At 41.7% G+C, this 21450-nt stretch overlaps 1 protein-coding gene across 1 annotated transcript in view; it reads left to right on the top strand.

The window, feature by feature from the left end:
* Positions 1-375: 375 nt before the first annotated feature.
* The window catches only part of LOC306711377 (steroid hormone receptor ERR2-like), a 33371-nt gene continuing 12296 nt past the window's right edge, over positions 376-21450 (top strand). The window contains exons 1-3 of the mRNA XM_079180288.1: positions 376-721; positions 10703-11118; positions 14441-14557. Coding sequence (XP_079036414.1) covers positions 672-721; positions 10703-11118; positions 14441-14557 — 583 coding nt within the window. The 5' untranslated portion in view covers positions 376-671. The remainder of the gene's footprint in view (positions 722-10702; positions 11119-14440; positions 14558-21450) is intronic.

Below are 21450 nucleotides of genomic sequence, written 5' to 3'. Positions count from 1 at the left end.
GCTCCCTTGTGAATGACTGGACACTGACTGGTCGTTGATTAGCCCGACCCATCTCAGTAGTCTCTCACCCTCATTGGCTGCTCTCAGGACAGCCTTCCTGAAGCCGACCAATGGCAGCAGCTCCATATGCACCGAACCACTCCTTCCTGCTCTTAAAGAGCCCCCGTGAGTTCAATGGAGACTCAATCCCCCTCACTGACTTGCTCAGACTGAGTGCGCTCTCACCGCTGCTGTTCTCCATCCATCTGTGTCTGTCTTCTATTCTCTCTTTCTCTACCCATCACTGACCTGGTCTTCACTCTTTCTCCTCTTCTACACACTTGCTTCCTGTTTCCTCTCTTCATCTGTACTTCAGGTTTTCCTCCTCTCTCTATATCAACACCACTCTCCGTCTCTCCACACGTACTCCTGAGCCTGAGTGTGCAGCACCTGTGCAGACTGGAGTTTGTCGGGCCGAGGCAGAAGGTTTTTTTTTTTTTTTATTTTGTGAGTGTGTGTGTGTGTGTGTGTGTGTGTGTGTTGAACAGGGCAGGGAGGGGAGGCAACACCCAGGAACACCTGACCAACATTTCATCAAGATATGTGGAGATTTAGGAACTGATCTCCTCCTCCAGCTGTTTGTTTATCTGTTTTTTTTTAATTGCAACACCTGGAATGCTTAACGTGGACTGATGGATGTTTCCGAACTGTGCATCCCTGACCCTCTTTGCTACCACAACCAGTAGGTGCACATCTTTTCCCTCTTCTCTGTTTGTTTTTCACCTTTGCCGTTGTTTCCAAATGAGGCGAGATCATTTCATTTACTTCAAAAATGATCACAGGGAAAATCTGTGTTTAAACCATTTTGTAAAAGAAATCTCATGCATGAAGTAAACTATTTGAAAAAAAGCAGGGAGTTCCTCGCCTTATCTCAGCTCCCCGTGTACGGGACAGCAGAGCTCAGTAGTGTCAGTGAGGCTGCGGTAGCGTAGCCCGCGGGGAGTCCAGGTCGGACGGTTGCCCTACAGCTGTCTAGCTCTGCATCAGGATCCAGGGTTTAACCTCAGCAACAGGGAAGAGCTAGAAGCAGATTAATGCGGACGATATCACAGCCGGTGTCCGGCGGTGTCCCAGGGAAAGAAAACTGTGACTGTACTGTCGCCCAGTCTGTGTGAGAGTGTGTTCTCGAGAGGAGAGCATGTTCGAGGGGACAGATAACTGCCTCCTTGTGTTTTCGTTAAAGCTTTGATCACTTGTTCTGTAGTTGGAGATGTTGCACTTTGCTACTAATGATACAAGTCATAGGAGGGATTTGATCATCTCCAAAGGGGCAGTTTATGTGAAAACAATTCAGTGAATTATATTTAAATAAGTGTACGTGCATGTTGTCATTTTGCATTCAGTTCATAAGGGCAGGGCACTAGCAGCTTGTTTTAGTTTTAGCAGTCAAAGAAACTCTCACGTCTCAAATGGAGCACCTGCCTTTTGTATTTCATTACACTCCTTGCATGCCTGGAGAGACGCTCTTCTCGTCACCAAATATGACTGGACAAAGACCCTTTACAGGGATCCTCTTAATGTTAAGCTGTAGATGGGATTGTAAAGGTTTAAGCTGCTTAGCACTTTCTACAGGACTGTGATTACAAATATTTCAAACTCTCCACAAGACTCTCAACAAATACGAAAGAAAGATGTTCTGCAATGTGAAGCAGAAACTCATAAAAGTGAAGTAACATCAGCCTGTACTCGGTTAGCAGGAGAAATTATAAAAGGATTTTTGTGTTCAAAAGTAACAGATTTTATTAGAGGTGTTGGTGACAGTTATTTAAAAGGGTTTTACACACATACGTTTGCAGTAATCTCGTGCTACATTAAAATGTGCTTCTCGTTGATTTTTCCATTCATTTTTATGTTGTATTTTAGATTTGCACTGCCACCCAAAATGGCACTCAAGTAAAAGATAAAGTGTGAGATTGACAACATTGACAATTCAAACACATAATGTAAGGTACATTATATGAAGTACATACATTTAATTGAATTACTACAATCAAATTAATGACAGTAATTCCTCAGCGGACAGATAGTAAATGCATGTGAGTGTAATGTTTAACCACCATTGTTTTGATCCCTCACATAAAAGTAACAGATCCGGGTTTCCTTTCTTGTTAACCTTTTTAAATATATCAGTTTCATGTATCGTCTGTAAGCCTCGACATTCAATATTGTAATTCCTGTGCAGATTGCGGCGCACTTGAAAAAAAAAAAAACACACACAACCCCTGAGCTCTTACTTTTTGCACAATCATCAATTTCCAGAATCTATTAAACTGCGCGTAGTACACTTCAATTCAATTAAAACTGTTATTGCATTTTTTTTTATTTCATGTTTAAACATTTTAAGTTGAATTTAAATAAAAAACAAAAGGCACAATATGATGCTTAAACCTAAAGTGACCCTGGGCCAGGTCTTTGTGGAGTGTGTGTGTGTGTGTGTGTGTGTGTGTGTGTGTGTGTGTGTGTGTGTGTGTGTGTGTGTAGGTGCGTGTGAGTGTGTGTGTTTCCTGCTGTGTTTGTGGGACTTTATCTTTGCTTACACTTGCATGTTTACACTGCATTTATGGACGCACACATAAATATGTGTGATTTGGCGAATCAGGAGCTGGTCACGTATGTGCATGCACGTACACACATATGTGCTCTCAGATCGCCCCCTCTGAATGCTGCAGGACTGCTGGGTCACATTTGAAAGGTACATCTCCCTTTGAGTAATGCTGCGTGTTCTAAGAGACTTAGTTTAACTTGTTATGTTGATTATATTTTATTTAAGGAGATCAAACCATGATAGAACTTTTAAATAAAACGACATGCTATCACTACAAACTGTTGGAAACTCTCTCTATCCTTACAGAAGCTATGTAATATACAGTAAATTAACCCTGAAATGTGTCTTTACCTTTAAGCATTGTTAACCATATTGCATGTAATTGTAGTTGCTCATGTATTTGCACACGGTAAATCTGGGCTTTTTAGTGTCACATAAAGCGGTGCTTAGTAAGGTCTGGCTTCAGGGCATGCTATTAATAATCACTTGAGGACTGACGACCAACCCTCTGGCCAGAGGTGAGAGGTCCCAAGACTGATGTGTCCAACTGTCCCGCAAGGTCTCTGTTGGTAGAAAAACTTATCAGCCTCCTCAGCAAACTAACATTATAACTTGTCAGTTCTCATATATTCTCAAATATTGAATCAATCTATATAGACTTATATTATATCTGTATAGATTATAAGTACCTTTGTTCAGAGATGTGTTATGCCACAGTGTCTCAAAAAAATAAATTGATAAAGAAATGTTGTACATGAATGTAAATACTTCAATCTTTTGCTTCAGTGTTCTGGCCTTTAGATAACATAACATGTAAATATGCTAAAATGTTTCAGTGTGCGGAATTTATAATTTAATCTTTTTAAAATGTACACATGAGGTCCGTTCTTTTGTTTGTTGAACCAATTTGAATTTGTGTGCAACCAAAAGCCAAATAGCCTGCAGCTCTACAGTAAGTGTGGATTAAAGAACACAAACTGGACCAGAGTCCATTAAAGTCCATTAAACTTTAATATTAATTAATTTATTTTTAAAATCTGACTTTTGAGTTACTCTCCACTTTTTCAGACAGATGACATGAGAGAGACAAAGTCCTTATAAATAGTTTTTCTGTGGTAGACACTTCTTTTCATAGACACAGAAATTGTATATCTTCATTAGGAAACAAAAAACACATTATTTTTCCTATTCTTTAAATGTTTAAAAAGTAATTGTTGATGTTACAATGGCCAGCGTCATTATGTCTCTGTGATTAGCCGTGGTGTCAGCATGATTAGCCAAGGCAGTTTTGACAACTGCATCATTTACACTTCAAGTTTAAATGTTTGTATTCAGTTTTGCTGAAATACATTGAGATCCATTTCAATCTCGTTCTACCTGCTGTTTACATCGGTGCCCTTCACAAACAAACCAACAGGAATGCAGAAGCACAAGCGGTCAAATGTATGCACATACACGCGCACACACATGTGCGCGCGCATATACATGTACGGATGAGACCAAAGAATCGCTCACTGACCTGGGATCTAATTTTAGCCGTGCCATACCATGGAAACACCTGACTGTGTCTGTTAGGAGAAACGCATCTTATTATGCTTTGCCTCTGTATTTATTACACTCGTCCTCCACATGGCCATATTCTGTTTATAATGTAACTTTTCCGTTAGTCAGTGTCATTAATATTTAAAACAAATAAATAGATCGTCAACATTCTTAACATGACCGCATAGTTCCACTTCATAAGGAAGAGATCAGAAAGTTGATATTTAATATAGAACAAACCTTTTCAGTTTTTCTTAACAAACGAGAGGCACAGTAAACGTTACATTATTTTTAATATGTAGTGTCGAAAAAGTTTAGCTCAATTAAATTACAGCAGAATATTGTATATGTACCATGTTCTAGCTATTGTGTTGGACCAAAGTTGAGATTTTTAATTGGAAACTGTGATATAAAACTCAAGAACACAGAACAAAGTATGTCTGCCACAGAGAGTGTTTGGAAACAGATATATACAGGAAGAGATCATATCATATCAATGTGGGTCTTATTTCTGCTTCTACGTGTTCTTCAAAAGCACGCTAGAAATAGTAAACTGAATTTTAAGTCCCGGTAACATTACTGGAAATGTTGTTCTGTTACTTGTGTCTTGCATTCTGCGTCATCACTCTAGTGAGTGGACAAATCTGGCTGCTTCCAGCACGCCTTTCTGCACTGCATGGAAACAGCTGTCACTGCACTGTAAGTAACACGGTCGCAGTTGTTTTTTTTGTTCCCAAAAATTATTAAAAACCCAACTTCAAGTTTGCTAGTTGGCTTCCCAGTCGGTTTTACTGGTCCCATCAGCCAACAGGGCCTACTGACGGATTGGAGGGAGCAGGTGGTGGGACATTTCGGTGTTGCGTTAACATTGTGGGAGAAAATGCTACTTCTCTTTTACCGCCAGCTTTGAGTTTTCGTGAAGACGGTCAGGCGAAAACGACAATGACAAATGATGAAAACAATTCAAAAGTGTTCAGCCTGACGTGTTTATTAATGGCGGTGGCTGCTGCATGCGAGGGAACAGCCCAGCTCTGCATGACGGCATGAAAGGAGAAATAACTTCATTACATGTCATGACCCCCTCTTGATATAGGGATATAGATGTATCCTTTAGGCAACCTGTCAAGGACTCTGAATTCATCAGGATGTAGATGGACGCTTTTCTTTTCTTTTTCTTTTTTTGCAGCCACTCTTCAATCAAAACGCGACGTGGCTTTCATGTGCTCAGGCTATATGTAAGCAGCAGAGAGGACTTCTTAGAATGAGTTTGTTTTATTGATCAAATGAAATTAACACACACACACACACACACACACACACACACAGAGAGAAGGAGAAGAAGCAGTGCGTCTAATCATGGAGTGTGGGCCAGCCAGCATGTTTAATTTAATGGGCCTCATCGTAGCTTCACGAGGTCTCACATTGTGAACTTAATTCCTCTTCACCACGTTAATTTGCATTGTGTCAATTGACCGGAGCGCTTACTGTATCAGCTTGAGTCTCACTTGAAATTCAGCCCATGCACTAATACCATTAGGCAAATGCAAAGTTGTGTCATTTACACATTTGGAAAAAGAAAAAAAAAAAAAAAAAGAGAGAGGGGGGAGAGAGAGAGAGAAAAGCCAATTTGCGGCGGACAAGACTTGCTTGTGATTATCAGTGGATGTTATTACTGTGGAGAAGCAGACGTTTGAAGGTTATGTTACTGGGCAGTAATTGAAATGCAAAATAACATTAGGATCGATGGCCATCTCTGTTTATTTATGAAATCAATATCGTAACTGTCCCTCATGAGTCCCCCTCTGATTCCCAATGACGGCTTAAGTCTCTGCTCGTTTATTCTTTCTCCCCCATAGCCTCCTTCTTCTGTCTCTCTTTAAAAGGCAGTTAGGGGTGTGTTTGACTTTGCAGGCAGAGCAATTTCCTGGAGGTGGTGGACGTGTATGTAGATGGGGGTTGATACTCCAGGTAAGGAGACTTCATCCATGTGGGAAATCTATGCAATCTCTCCTCGTGGCAGTGACATTGAAGAGGCCATATGCTGGAAGTTCTGTGTACGAGCGTGTGCGTGTCGTGTGTGTGTGTGTGTGCGTGTGTGTGTGTGTGTTCTGAAGCAGAAACAAAGTATATCCGCCATGCAGTACAAACAGAGAACTGGAACTTACCAACTTGTTCAGGAGTGGTAACTTTGAAGTAAATATATGTAAGAAAGACAAAAGGAAAGAAAAAGAGGGTGGAGATTCTTTCTCCCACTTTCGCGTTACACATCTGTGGTAAATAGGTCCACTTACCTATTTTTCAAAGATTTCAACCATATCCCATGGCCTTCTTCAGCTGTGGAACGTGATCAGTTAGCTGAGTAAGAGCGTTCAGAATAATTACCGCAGGAAATTGACAAAGTCCTTCACAATTAGAGCACAAACCGTAGCTTTATATTTATCAGCGCTGAAACAAATGAATCAGTAACGTTTTGATAATCATTTCAGGTGTTCAAACATCAACTGGCTTCAGCATTTTAATTTAGAATATTTAGTGGTAATATTATTCTTTTACATTAATAAATTAAACAGTTAAACAGTTTTGAGTTTCGAACTGTTGGTTGGACAAAAAAAAGACATGAAGCAGCACCTAAGTTTCCAAGAACTTGTGATGGACAATTTTCAGTATTTTTTCTGTCAAAATAATCAATAATGAAAATAATCTTGCAGGCCTAAACTTTATTTTCCCTGTCTTGCTGAAACATTTAATGCACAAATACTTGAACACGAGATACACGACGCCTAATAAAAACATAATGAAACTATTCTACAGTTTAGAGGCAGACAGTGAACGCACCAGACACTGATCAGGAGACCTAAGAGAACTTAAGGACGCAACAATTCAGACTTGTTCGGTAGGAACTAGAACTTTATATGTAACATTGTAGTTTACGGCTGAGAGGCTGTGATTTAGACGTGTAAAATCTGAACCTGCGAGGTCTGAGCCGACAGCTAAAGATGATGAAGACACAGCGTGCAGATTTTAATAAACACGGCTGTTTCTATTGTAACAAATAACCTTAAAAAGTGCTTTAAAGATATATTTTGACTAATGCGTGTTCCCCGTAAACTGACTACATTATTCGTCGCGGCGCACAAATGCATTTAAATTTTAGAACGCACACATTTTTTGATGACCTTCATTTGTGCCGACGCCATGTCACGGGCACGGTGTTGTTGCTACTTAGCACTTGGGCGACACGCGCTACCCCATTTTCCCGCTCGCGTGACCATTCATTTCCCAGACACCCCCGTCCGCGGACTAGCTGTGTAATCTATGTGTCAGGCAGGAAGGGGCACTCAGTTTAAAGCTGATAGAGTTTGCCCCAAACAAGGACAGCCTATCATAGAAAGATTAATGAACTAATTTCATGCATGGCTCCTTGCCTCTGTCCTTCTGCGCTTCCATGTTCGACTGTGTGTTCAGCACCATGATTTACGTTGTGTTCCTTGCTACAAGCTTAACGCCAAGCTTCACAATAATATTTTCCCTCAGTGGGAAAATACATAGTAAAATATGGAGAGTCGGATTTTTAACCCTTCACTCGTCGAGCCGAGGATAGCAAGAGGTCATTGTGGTGAATTAGTTTTATTAATTTTTTTTGGACTGCTGGTTAAAAAAAAAAATGCATTGTGTAGAAATTCGGAAGGCTGGAAAACATAATTCATGGTTTAGAGGAGAGGTGGTTCAGGATTCATGTAGGGAAGCAGGGGACCGGCAACACTGCCAGTATGAGGAGGCATGCCAAAATACACACGCACACACACACATGCACACATAAACATTTGAGATTTGAAGCTGCTCTGGTGGGATTTTTCACACACTTCGATTTCAAAATGAGAATAAAAACCCAAAGAAACTGGTCACTGATCCGAGCATGTACAGCCTTTCGGCAGTGTCTCGGTCATATTAAACATTATAGACAGCGCTCTAGTTTTTGCACCGTAGCGTGTCTAGACACTCTCTTTCTTTCAGTGTGTTGGACACTGAAACCTGTGTCTGTGCTGCTCCGAGGCATCCATTGTGGGACCGTCTGGGCCTCAAAGAACAGCAGCGCAGAGAAGGCAGGTGACCTTCACGTCTGTCTGATGAGTCTTGCTTGTCTGCTCGGTTTGTACCATTTTTCTGCGCGGCGGAGCAAACATTACCCCATTAGATATTAGGTGCAATGCGTTTGTGCGTGTTTGCGTGTGTGTGTGTCTGTGTGTGTGTGTGTGTGTGTTGCAAAAGGGAGCGGGGCGGGTTGAGGAGAGTCAGGCTGCGCTTAGAAACTCTACGTCTCTTTTATAATAAGCAGAAGAAACCAAATTATGAAACTATGAAGCTATTTCTGTCTGCACGAATTGGTGGTTCGTGCCATTATTTCATTTCGACAGATTTGAAAGGACCCATTAGAAATTTCCATTAAACCTAACAAAAAACATCTCCCCAGCGTTACTGTGTGCTAAGTGGGGAGTGAACTACTTTTTACATATGCCACAATGTACTATTCCATAGGGAATCCCCCTATCGGGCTGCGATGATGTATTAACTGTTGCCACGCCGCTTTCTCCAATTCCCTCAGATGGGAAAAAATATTCCTTCCAATTGAGTATATAGGTGCATGCTGATTGCTGGCGAGATTTAACGTGAGCACTGTGAATCTTTTATAAACCACAATAGCCTCGGAATGAAGACTAACATTATGTATCGCTCCATCTCTCACTATGTTAACAGTCCTGACTGATTAAAAATGCATAAGGAATGTCTGGGACCCGTAAGAGGAGGGTTTATTTTTTCATGCCTCGTGTGGAACAGGAAGGAAGCAGAGGATCAATAGATCTGATCTTGGCCCAGGGGTAGAGGCTATCTCCTCCTCCTCCCTTCACCCGTTAGCAGTTAAAAGAGAGGTTTCATGTTGTCGGGGCCGGATGACTTCATGGCTTTATATAAACACTTATGCACAGAGGGAAAATACACTACCAACCACAATACCAAATTTGAAAAAACGGGGCAGCCCCTGGCAGCAAATAGGCAACAAGTTCAGAGGAATCTGGTCAGTAATAGCTTGCTGTTAGTTTCTGACATTCTTAACATGGCTTTCCACTGTTCTCACCCAGTATTTACAGCTCACAGGCATGTCGGGCTCAAGTTGTGTAAGATCAGCACCAACTCTGACAGACAGAGCCAGCGGTCCTAACACGGATCCGGGCCTCATTTCATGCTTTGTTTGAGAGGATGTTATTGAAGCTACTGCAATTACTAGAACACACTGAGGCCCTGAAGAGAAATCATTGTGCAACAATAGCAGTAGGGCTGTCACAATAACTACTTCTGTTGGACGATATATCATTTGTCCCAGAAATAATTGCGATAAACAATATTATTGTCATTTTAATGCCGCTGATATGATGTTAATATAATAGCATAATAATGCAAGTACACCCTAAGAACACCTTAAGAATATTCAGACATTGGAATTGGAATGTGAACTAAATCTTAATACATCCTAAATAAATTAAATAAAACCACACAACCAAAATGATGAACAATAAAAAAAATGGACTTTACGCATGTACACACAAACGGGCAATATCGGGGTCAGCAACAATGATCGTTCATACTTTTTGTCCATACATCTGTCCTGTGTAACATTTTGTGTAACTCTGCCTTTTCCCAAATGTTGTGATGAAATTTGGGATCAGGGAACTTAATCCCAGGTCAGTGCCTCTTCCTCGGCCTCTCCAACCTCTCACTTAAGTCCGCCGTAACCCGGCACCGTCCTTTGGCAAACTAACCGGGACTATTGATTGGGTCATGTATTACCCATGATCCTCCATATGCTGAGTGAAACACCTCTCTCTCTGTCCATTAACAGCCTTCTGAAATTCCATTCATTCATTTACCTCTGGCAGCCGACCAATTGTGGGCATTGTTTGCAAGATGTATGGGGCATCTGTTGATATGGTCGTTAGTTACCATTTCGCCTGAGAGAAGTAAGCTGCTGTAGTATATCACTTGGCATTCCAGCACATAAATGGTTGCGCGTGTAACATAATCTATCAAACTCAGACGGGGCGGCGTGCTCCATCACAGCTGACGAATCTCTCGCAGAATGATCAGGAGATGATGGAAGAAAGCAACGCTCTGTGCATCTTGTCAAACTTGTTAGTGCTGGTAATTTCACTGATACTGCAGTTTTCTGATGTATTTTTACGTCCATGTGAGGTTCTTTGTGTCTCAGGCTAGAAAATCAGGGCTGATTTGCATGTGAGGTAAACAGGCTCTCTTCCATATCGCTGATGTTGTTTAAAAGCCTGGTTCATCCAGTTTTTTTGTTTTACTTTAATTGAAAGATTAGCTGATCCATGGCGAGTTAAGAAAATGAGGGAATTTCTCTGACTGAGTCCTTACAGAATACATTTTATATTTTCAAAGATATTCAGCCAAGAACGTTGGCCTGATTTGGCTCAGTTGCCCCACAGTTGGCACTGTATTTTCTGTAAATGCTGTTCCCTAAACTGACCTCTGCTCTCACCTTTTATGTGTTTCATCCAGGTTGCTAACCAGAATGCCCACTGAGGACCGACACCTATCCTCCAGCTGTGGTTCTTACGTCAAAACCGAGCCTTCCAGTCCATCCTCCTCGCTAGTAGACACCGGCAGTCACCACAGTCCCAGCGGCAACTCTGACGCCAGCGGCGGCTACATTAACGGCGGCAGCAGACACTCGCACGCCTTGGACTCCCCGCCAATGTTCAACCCAGGCATGCTCGGAGGCGGCGCCGCCTGCCTACGCCGCTACGAGGAGTGCTCCGGCGTTGTGGCAGACGACTCGCCGATCAAGTGCGAGTACATGCTCAATGCCATTCCCAAGAGGCTGTGCCTGGTGTGTGGTGACATTGGCTCAGGGTACCACTATGGGGTGGCGTCCTGCGAGGCCTGCAAAGCCTTTTTCAAAAGGACGATACAAGGTATTTCCCACTTCTTCTTACAACTTTCACTGGCTCACCGGAGCTCATCTCTAATGTCTGCATGCTCCCAGTTAAACCTGAGAATAATCATATTTTCTGTAATTTCCCAGGTGGTGGAATATTATGAGAAAGAAAGTGTTAGGCCTTTAACCCAGATGTATTATAACACCTGTGTGCTCTTTTTTTCACGATGATTCTAAATACTTTTTATTAGCTTTACCATGACAATTGGGACTGCCAGGAAAACATATTGACGTGTTCCTCAGTGCTGCTATCCAACCGTCTGCTCTTATGGGACTAATACGAGGCAGTGATTACGAGCGTCTACAGCAGGCATTAGGCCCAGACTGTAAATCTGCTCCGGGTTGTGATTTTTTTTTATGCGTTTGCATGTGAATCGTACATCTGGCGTGTGACTCTGCCATGTGTGGGAGCTGTTCCAGAATAATCACTTGGACAGAAATAATGTGCTGAAAACTGAGACGCAGAATTTAGAATTTTATCTGCAGGATTTGTTGTCCGTAGACATGGAGCTGGGCAGCAGGCTAGTGAGGCCTTGGCCACATTTAGGAGGTAAATTTGATCCGTCCCAACACTTTTCTGAATTACTGAGGCAATAAAAAACGCTTTAACATCTTATGCGTCGCTCTTTTTATGAGTGTTTGGCAAAAAACTTAATAGTGCATTACTGCCAACACCAGTTAAGGAATGAGGCTGATTTATAAATGTAGCTTGTTACTTTACGTGGTTTTACTGTAGCCAAACACATTTTACAGGTGTTATATAAGAATATAATAGTGACGTCATTGACAGTGATAATATACTGGACAGCATACAACAACAAAACACCAACATTATCTTAAAGCCACTCACTGTCTTCTGGCTGATTTATGTTACCTGATTACTAGTGGAACATGTTGCAAAATGAACTTAAGAAGGATGCTGCAGATACGAAGCAGCGATGTACTGTTTAAAGTGGGACGAACTTACAAATGCCATTCAGAACGTTTGTATGAAATGCAATGAATTGTTTCAACCTAGCTTTTTTAAATAGTCTTGCATTTTAGCTTTATCTGGTCATTTAAAGTCTGCATGTGTCTCAGTTTGACCAACGACACAGTGAAGGACTCTAAATAGTGTTAACGCGTGACTTTGTGTTGTCTTGCAAAGATCGCCCCTCTTCTTCTTCCTCTCGCTCTCCTTCGTGGAGGACAGAACCGTAATGAACCTAATCTGTCCGTCATTCGTCCTGAGCCGCGGGAGTTTCAGTCAATAACAATCAGTGTTGGGTGACTGTAATTAAGAATCAGGCGTTTCATCGGGAGAAAGTCTGGAGAGGAGTTGTTGTTCTTTGCCCCCGGGCCCCTACAGCCCACACCCAAGGGGGAGGAGATGGGGGGCCAATTAGAAGCTCAGGCACGTGTTAGCGGGGCAATAACAGAGGAAGGGGAGAGAGGAGAGCTACGCTGAGGAGTCCTCCAAATAAAATGCAGACGGACAAGGGACAGGGGACGTGGTCACTCACTGAAAGGAGAAGCCGCTTTAATGGAATGGTAATCAGGTAGGGGGGGTCCCGGCCCCGCTAAAGGAGGAGGACAAGGAGAGGTCCAGCTTGAGTGGAGATGAGTGCGTGGATAATAGCATGGCATAATAATATATCAAAATTTAGAGGGAAAATAAGAGAGGTTAAGGAAGGATATTAGAGTGGCTGAAATGTCCTTTGAGAAATAAAGGTGGACACAAGACCTGATTAACTAAGAGGGTATGCCGACAGTGAGCTTTTCGAGGTAGGCAATTTAAGACTATTGTGGAACCCTAATGCAACCCAACCCCCCGTCCCCTCACATACACACATAATCATGGACACACACAAAGGTTATTTTTGATCCATTCAGGTATAAAATGTTTCCTTTAATAATGGACTTTTTCCATTCCTTTGTGGAACATGTTCACACTCAGAATAAAAAAAAAAACAGCAGACATTAGATAGTTTACTATATTTTAAATAGAGAGTGATTCAGAACACATCCTTAATGTTAATGTACACTACTAAATATTAAAAACTAAAATGAAGAATTAAATCTTTAGAAAAACAACCATTCTTTAAGTATGCATACTTAATTTACACTCTGAGAAAACACCATGTTTAGAATTGGTGTAGTACTACATTGGGGCAGTCATTATGTTATGTCATATATGTTAACTGCACAAACTGTACAATATGACAATTAGTATTGAGTACATGTTGTATAAAATGAGTTTGTAGTATAGATATAGTACACAGCATGTGTCTCTACACATGAGCACTGCACTCTACTGTATTCAATGTAAAAGACTTAACCCACCCTGAAACCAGCAGCAGCCTCTGCCAACATCCTGGCATTGTGCCCCGGCCCCTCACTGTGCATGTGACCCCGCTGGCACCATCGATGCCAGGGATCCTGACAAATGTTGGCACCTTCTCCTTGACCAACAGGGGATTGTGTGTGCGTGTGTGTGTGTGTGTGTTGTTGGGGGAGGGCAGCTCTGGCAGATCTGCTACAGATAACACCTGGTTTGCTGGTTTTAGGTACCATTAATACAGCTCTGGAGTTTGGGGGCATTGTTTAAACACTCAATCAAGGGATTTGGATACTTGGGAAAGAGAATTTGTCATTGGATTCTTGGGGTCACGTCCACTTTTGAAGTGACCGCGTAATGATCCCAGGAAAAAAAGAATGTTAACCGGAACCTGGTGAGAGAAACAGGCAGCAGATTCAATACGTCTGCATTTCTGGCTTTTTTTGGACCCGAGTGATTAAATTGCATAGAAAATATTTCCATAGTGAGCCAACAAATGTCAAGACGGAGCTGAATAATACATCGAGCTTTGCCACATGATATGGGATCCTTAGATTGGCGAGTCTTAACAGCCAGACTTGGTCTTTGCCGGAGAGCATTATGCAGACGGCTGTGCGTCCATCTCTTAGCCCTTGTGGGAGGGCAGCTTTCCCATCATGCTTTCGGTGAAGAAGGATGGGCTAGAAAGGGGTCGTGGTGAGCGCTGCAGAGAGGATGCTCTGCATTAATGAAGCTAATTTATCTGAGAATCAAAATGGGGGTGGGACTCTGGGGCGGGGAGGTGCTTTTTACATGTCCCATCAAAATGCCACTAAACCCTCCTCCCCTTCAGGAGTGTCACACGGGGTCACCTTGGGACAGGTGTGTGTGTGTATGTGTGTGTTTGTTGGTTCTTCTTTTCTATCCCAAAAATCTGTCCTAAAACTCCTCCTAATTGCTGATGTGCACTTTAATGAAGCCGTGTTTTTCTAATCTTCTGCAGGGAATATTGAGTACAGCTGTCCGGCCACCAATGAATGTGAGATCACCAAAAGAAGACGCAAGTCGTGCCAGGCCTGCCGCTTCATGAAATGTCTTAAAGTTGGCATGTTGAAAGAAGGTGAGTACTGATTATATTTCCTGGGCATTTATTTTTTTTTGTTGTGTTTTTCTTATTACTTAATTCTACTTCAGATGTGATTCAAGAGACAGAGAGGTCTGAAACATAACTGATTCATCGATCAACAGAAATGCAGTGGCATGTCTGTTTACAGCTTCTCAAATGTAAAGTATTGTTGCTTTTCTCTCTTACATCATATCAATCAAACAAGCATTTTTGAACAATTCACACAAAAAAACCGGGATCCATTTTTCTCTATTTTGTGACGCTTAAAATTGAAATAATTTTTTGCTGCAACCCTGATGAGATTTTAAATATGGCTCATCGGTCTCAACAATTCAAGAAAATAATGATAGAAGTAGCATAAAAAAAGCAAAAACATACTGCTGTCGAACAGAAATATTACTCCCATTCTTTTACATTTTGTGTTTTACTATTATCTAAAGAAAAGCCTTCTGATCAGCCATATTCTGAAGCTTTTTTAAATTCCTACAGATGCTGTTAAGATTTTCTGACCAACCAAAAACAAGCTCATGAAGAGCTGATTAATAAAAAGGTTTCGACAAACAAATGCATACTGTTTAGGGTTATACTGTTGATTGGAATGAAGAAGATAAGCAGTTGTCTCGTGCCAGTGAATCTAATGTTGTCTTACCACCTCACTGGAGGCTAGAAGAAGGGTCAGTGATCAGATAGCAAAGATGTCTGTGGTCTCCGGGAGACAACAGTGACCCACAAGCCTTACTTACCTCTCCTCACACCGACTAGCCTCTCGCTCTTAAACAGTCAGGTGGAAAAAGCTGCTGAGTTGGATGTTCTTACCAAGACTGACTGAGAAGTGTAACAGTACTCTTGAAAAGCACAGGCTGTTCCCAAAAGACTCCCCTCTCCCCTGGGCTCTGGGTGTCACTCTCCCTCAGCCTCTCTCTCCCTCTCTGTCTGTCTGCCTCCCTTCCCCTCTCTCGCTTGGACTATATTGATCCGCTAAATGCTTTCCGAACATCCCACCTCACTTCCTGCATGTGTTGTTTCTCCTCCAGAGAGAGACCTTTGGGAGTACAGAGGGAAAATCTAGCCGATAGATTTTTATTTTTCTTTCAAAGAAAAAATAGGTTTTGTTTGTTTTGTTTTTTTTACATTTGTGTGTTTAGCTAGAAGAGATATTCCACACTGATGCATAGAATCTAGCTCTTAGTTATGCTTAGTTATGAGAGTATTACAATACAGAGTCCTGGATTTGAACTTTTTTGGACAGATTTCTATTCAGTTAGACCTCAAAAAGGCCTTATGTCATGAAAATATGACCCAAATATATTAAAAACAAGCCCCCCGCACATTGTAATGAATGTTTAAGTAACTACACAAAAGAAGGTCATTGTACTGAAGTTTAACCTTTTTATAAATTGGTGTTATTTTTTTACATTTTGTTTGTATCCAAAGATTTGTAGAGAAACTTTGACTGAACCAGTGGTTCTACTGGGGAAACCATTATTTAGAAATCAAAGATAGATAAAGTACCTTTTCATTCACCGTGTTGGATTTGTGGTCTGTAACATCACCGTTACAAAGCAACTTTAATATTTAGACATTTTATGAACAAAAAGAAGTTTAATGGATAAATGATTTAATGCAGAAGTGTTTATTGTGTCAGTATAACTCTCAAACACTAGTGAAGTAGCCAAATAAAGACAAAGGAGCATTATGTGTTATTTGTTGATTTCCAATTAATTTAAGTTAATTGTATTTCTTTCCTAGAGTTTTAGTTTCTCTGTCTTTAACGACATGAGACTCAAAAGTGCTTTGATGTCAAAATAATTTTTCATTGACTTATATTGATTTAGCCTTTTATGCCGTTGTGTAGCAGCCTAATTTGTAAATTAGATGTAGGCATGTAAAAGATATGCATATTAAATGTTAATTTATTTTAAGTTGTTTTTGTTTATTAATACCTTTTCTGTTTTAGTTTTCTTTTTTAGAGAAGCCGGTAGTCGGATTTTATCTCACGTTTGATTTATATTCTCTTTTTCTGTCTGACCTTTCCTTTTATAAAACTCTGCAAATAAAACATGGGGGCAGGTAAATGCAGGTAGTCTGAAAACAACAGGAAGTAAGTTATTATAGTTTGATTGTCAGCAGTTGGAGCTGGAGAAGTGGCTTTGACACACAACTCGTGAAGGTGGTTAATAAGATTATGAGAAATTCTTAGCGCCCCCCAATTGCTGCAATTAACATCAAAATGTAGACTCCTTCCCAAAGTCATAACTCAGTTAAAACAGAACACACAGAGATAAAACACATATTTGTTAATTCATGGTTCATGCATTCTCCAAGAATAACGTCCTAGATCTTAGCCGCGAATAATAAACGACCATAAATACGCTTAAAATACGTCTTTATAAACAACCTCTGCATCGGGGGACGTGATTATCTCGATTTGTTTCTGAAGGGGGACTACAGAGTCAGACTTTGAAAACTCTTGCTTTTGATCCACCAAACCAACACTGAGTCCAGAGTTTAATTGACAAATGATAGCTCCATAGTAATGTCTGTGTTTGTAATACTTATTCAATTGGACATGAGCATTAGACTCCATTAAATATGTCGCTGTAACCCAGTTTGAAGACTGATTTAAGTTTAGCCCTCTGCCATCCGCACTGATTGTATGATACGTATCTCCCAAATACAAAGTCTCGACCAACAATTTTTTTAAGAATTTGTTTATAGACTGAACTTAGACACACAACAGTCGTAAATGTCCTAAAATAAACCATGGCCAAGCAGTTTCGTTGTGTTCTGCCAGCACCAAACACAACTCATAATAGAAGGCAGCAGCAGTTAACTGCAATCTGTGGCGGTAACACAAGATTGTATGTCAGGCTCTTGGTTTACTTCCACTAATACAACTTCACTGTGTACTGACGTAGCCGTGTCTCTTCATCTCAGAATGAAGGGTCGTCCATTGTATTGCCATTGCACATTGCAACACTATTTATAAATGCGCCCACTCTTGATGTCTTCATCCCGGCCCAAATAACTAACACCGAGGCTTTGACTCTCGGCCAGAAAAAACAAAGTTGCTTCAGAAATAAAGCTGAAACTATTAGCGCGTGCTTAGCTGAAAAACGGTGGGGTGTTGTCTGTGGCGGGCCAAGCTAAGCCGTTGATGTGGACAGTCAGTGTGTGTGTGTGTGTGTGTGTGTGTGTGTGTGTGTGTGTATGTGTGTGTGAGGGGGAATCTGTAGCCTCCACCGCCTGCTGCTCCTGAGACACGGCATCACAGCCACCGCGACAAGCAGCACAGTAGGTGATTCTCTGAAAGTGATGGCATTCAATTAAAAGGAAAAAGGACATTTAATCGTGGCATAGTGCCGTGGCGTGGCCTCTTACAGACGTGGGGGGGGCTTTGATCATGGAATCAGTGGGGGACAGCGGCTTGCCCTACTTCATGTAATGAGATCACCATGTAACAAGTGGCCAAAGGCTGGTCATGGAAAAGGAATAATCACATAGTGTAATATGAATGCAGGCGTCATGTGAGAAGGAAACTTACCAGCACATGTTTCATTGTAAACCTCTTTTTCTATTTTAAGATTCTACAGCTATATTAGCATACACATATAGACTAAAACAGGAACATTTTCGAGTTATTTTCTTGTGAGTCCTTATCGCTCGTATTACAAAATTCCCTTGCTCCCAACATCACAAAGTTTTACTTGTTCCAGTGCAGCGGTATCCGAAGACAGGCTTCGCTCTGTAGAAGATGTTGAGAGAACTTATGAGATCAGTCGTTCTAAAAGTGTCTAATATTTCCACCAGGACCCTCTAAGCTCCGCTCTAAGCATGCCATCTTGAATTATAAAGTGCCAGCTGCTACAGTTATAGACCAGCACCATTGGTGGGCAGGGGGAGCCCCTCCTCCCCGTAACACCTGCCGCTAATCAGCCGACTTCAGCTCTCAAGCCCGGTTCGGTGGCTTCAGGTGCGTTTTAGAGTCCGGTGTCGGCCCAGCAAACTCGACTGTTCTGAGGTAGCAGCTCAACACACTTGAGCAAGGAGTAGTGTCAAATCTTGTGTCTGAGAGGAAAATCTCTTGGACATTTTTTTGTAGATGACAGACTTCTTTTGCAGATCCGTCTTTACTGCTGCGCCTCGGCAGAGCCCCCGGATGAGCTGGGTGGAAGGTAACGTCCGTTTGAGAAAGCCAGCCTCGCTCACTGACCCCTTAAATGTCCAGCTGAGGCTGAGAAAAGGTCACACGTCCAATGGAAAAGTTCTCACATAATTACAACCCGCGGAAGGTATGGTGTCATTCACGACTGCCAGGAGTCAGTACCCGCAGCTAATAGCAGCGCTAATGACCCAATAGCATTACTGTATGCTGTTAAATGATGCAAGAATTTTCTGGACTGAAATAGCGTTTTTTCACTTTGTGTCGTTGAGTCAGTGCTGGTATCTTCTGCTGGAGTTTTGTAGTTTTAGTGCTGGAACAAATTCTTGAAAAAAGTTTCACCTTGGCATGTTTAAAAAAAAATAGGTCCTGTGGAAAAAGAAGTGTACAACCCCTGTAGGCCTACTGAGTTTCTGTCATGACAGAATATTTTTACAATTTCAATAAAAGACACTTAAGCCCTTCCTCTTCTGAAGTCAATGCTCGTCGGTTTTAGTGTTAGCTCAGTGTTTCTGCGGCGTATTCTTTGCTTGTGGGGATTTTCTGACACCGCTGTAATGTGGTGAATAAATACAAGCTGCCAGGCTATTTTGGCAACCTACACCTCTGTCTCGCCCTCTCCCGACCACAGATAGGGATCAGCAGTCTTTCCTGAGCGAACGTGGCTACCGGGATAACGTTACAGCCTTATTTTCCTCCAGCCACATACACAAAAGATTAGTAGAGCCATATCCAATATCACAGACTGTCAGGTCCCTTTCCAATCAATAGGCTTAGATCAGAAACCAATCCATACACTAAGATTACATCATCAAAATAAAGATATAGCAAAGGTCTATACTGTATGGGGGCCTTTGATGTCTTAGGCGATACATTTGAACAACTTACATTAAAAACAGATTAAATTTTGCGTGTATTGCTCATCGTCTGCAAACTTTAAAGACATTTAAAGATGCCCCCTTGCCACTTGATGTTTTTCTTGTAACGCAAACTTGTCTATCTAACAGCACATGTAGGGGACTTGTTTGCTTTTTAGGGTGTCAGAGTAGCTGGCAGACTGCAGCTGAGTGTCAGCGCCCACCCAGAGGCTCCACACTGGCCTGTCCTCGCTGCCTGGCAGGTGATAGATCAGACACGTAGGCCAACACGTGTTCCTCTGAAGAAGGGGATTTAGCGAAGTGCTGACCCCCGGTACTCATAGCGCACACATTCAAGTACGGAATGTATATCACGACCCCGACAAGTGACATGGGCTCGGACCTTGAGGTCCATGTCTCCTGCTGGCACTCTGCTCTCACTCTGTCATTTTCCCTTCATTCACTCCAACATGCAACAATTTGTGGGAACACCTGCTACACGAGCACACCAGGGATCCTGAATCGACCCGGCCATCATTTGTGGTCGGCGCGGTTCTGTAATGCGCAGTAATACCCCTCGCGACATGCCGGCTCAGATTTATGAAAAGTGTAAAACATGATAAAGAGAGCCATGCCAGTGTGTGCGGTTATGGGGGAACAACTCCTGCTTTGTCTTGTTAGCCCGTTGGGGGTTAGAGCAGGTGGGACGCCATCCTGATACACCCCCCCCCCCCTCGTCTCACACCCATTTTCCTCTGCCCTCCCTCTCCTTCTGCAATCAAACAAAAGCTGTCCGATGTCTTTAGCTCTTTGCGGGCTCGCAGGCTCGGCCCTCAGAAGTAGCTCTGGAAGGGCAAAGTCCCTTCGCTTTTTAAAGGGTGAGCGACTGTGGAGGAGGGGGGGCGCACGCTGCATCCCTCTGATTTTTCCCAGCTAAAATAGGGACCTCCTAATCTCCCTTTGGCAGCGTTAGCCAGCCAGCCAATTCTGACACATTCTCTAGAAAGAAGCGCCTCTGACAGGTGAGCGGCTGAAAATAGTTGCGTGAGATACACACACACACACATGCGCAAGCACATGTTCATATAGTAACATATAGTACACTGGCTTCATACACACTGTATGAGCCACGTGCACTTTTGTGTGATGAAATCTGTTCGCTGTAGAGCTTCTTCTGCATCGTACGAATGAATCTCATATACTTTGTGATACTTTTTGATCGGTACTCTTTTCATTATTTGCATTCTTTATTATTCATTTATTATTATTTGATGCATTATTTATTAATCATAGTTCTTACAACTTAGTTTAGGTTTAATCTGTTCTGTATTTTCTAGTTTTTTTTGTTTTTTATGCAGTGTGCAGGCTCGTAGCCATTGAGGTCACAGAAGGGATTTCAAGTCATTTAGGGTTTTAACAACAGTGGGGAGTTACATGCTATAATTTAAACAAAACCTTACACATGGTGTGTATTTCGTAGTGTAATTCCAATATATTTAATCCTGATATAACAACCAACATTTGTTTTTTTAATGATTAATTATTCCCCTACAAGAATTTTGTTCCTGGCAGCTGGAGAAGGTGCACTTTAATGAGATTTACAGGAAGTGTAATTACAGTTAACTGAATAAATAAATGTGACAAGTCCAAGCAGTTACAACAATTTAGTGACTTTGTGTAAGAATTAATCATACCTGAAATCCTGGCTACAAACCTGGCTGTATGCTTTTTTTATTTTTATATGGACACAAAAGGGGGATTGGAAACTACATTGTTGGAAAGAATAGGGATCCAAATAAATGATAAACACATTGAAAGAATGAAATAAATCCACATGACACATACATATACACACAGCGGCCGCCACA

The sequence above is a fragment of the Pholis gunnellus genome, assembly GCF_910591455.1.
Source record: "Pholis gunnellus genome assembly, chromosome: 19".
Taxonomy (NCBI): Eukaryota; Metazoa; Chordata; class Actinopteri; order Perciformes; family Pholidae; genus Pholis; species Pholis gunnellus.
This window is presented reverse-complemented; position numbering and strand designations above follow the sequence as displayed.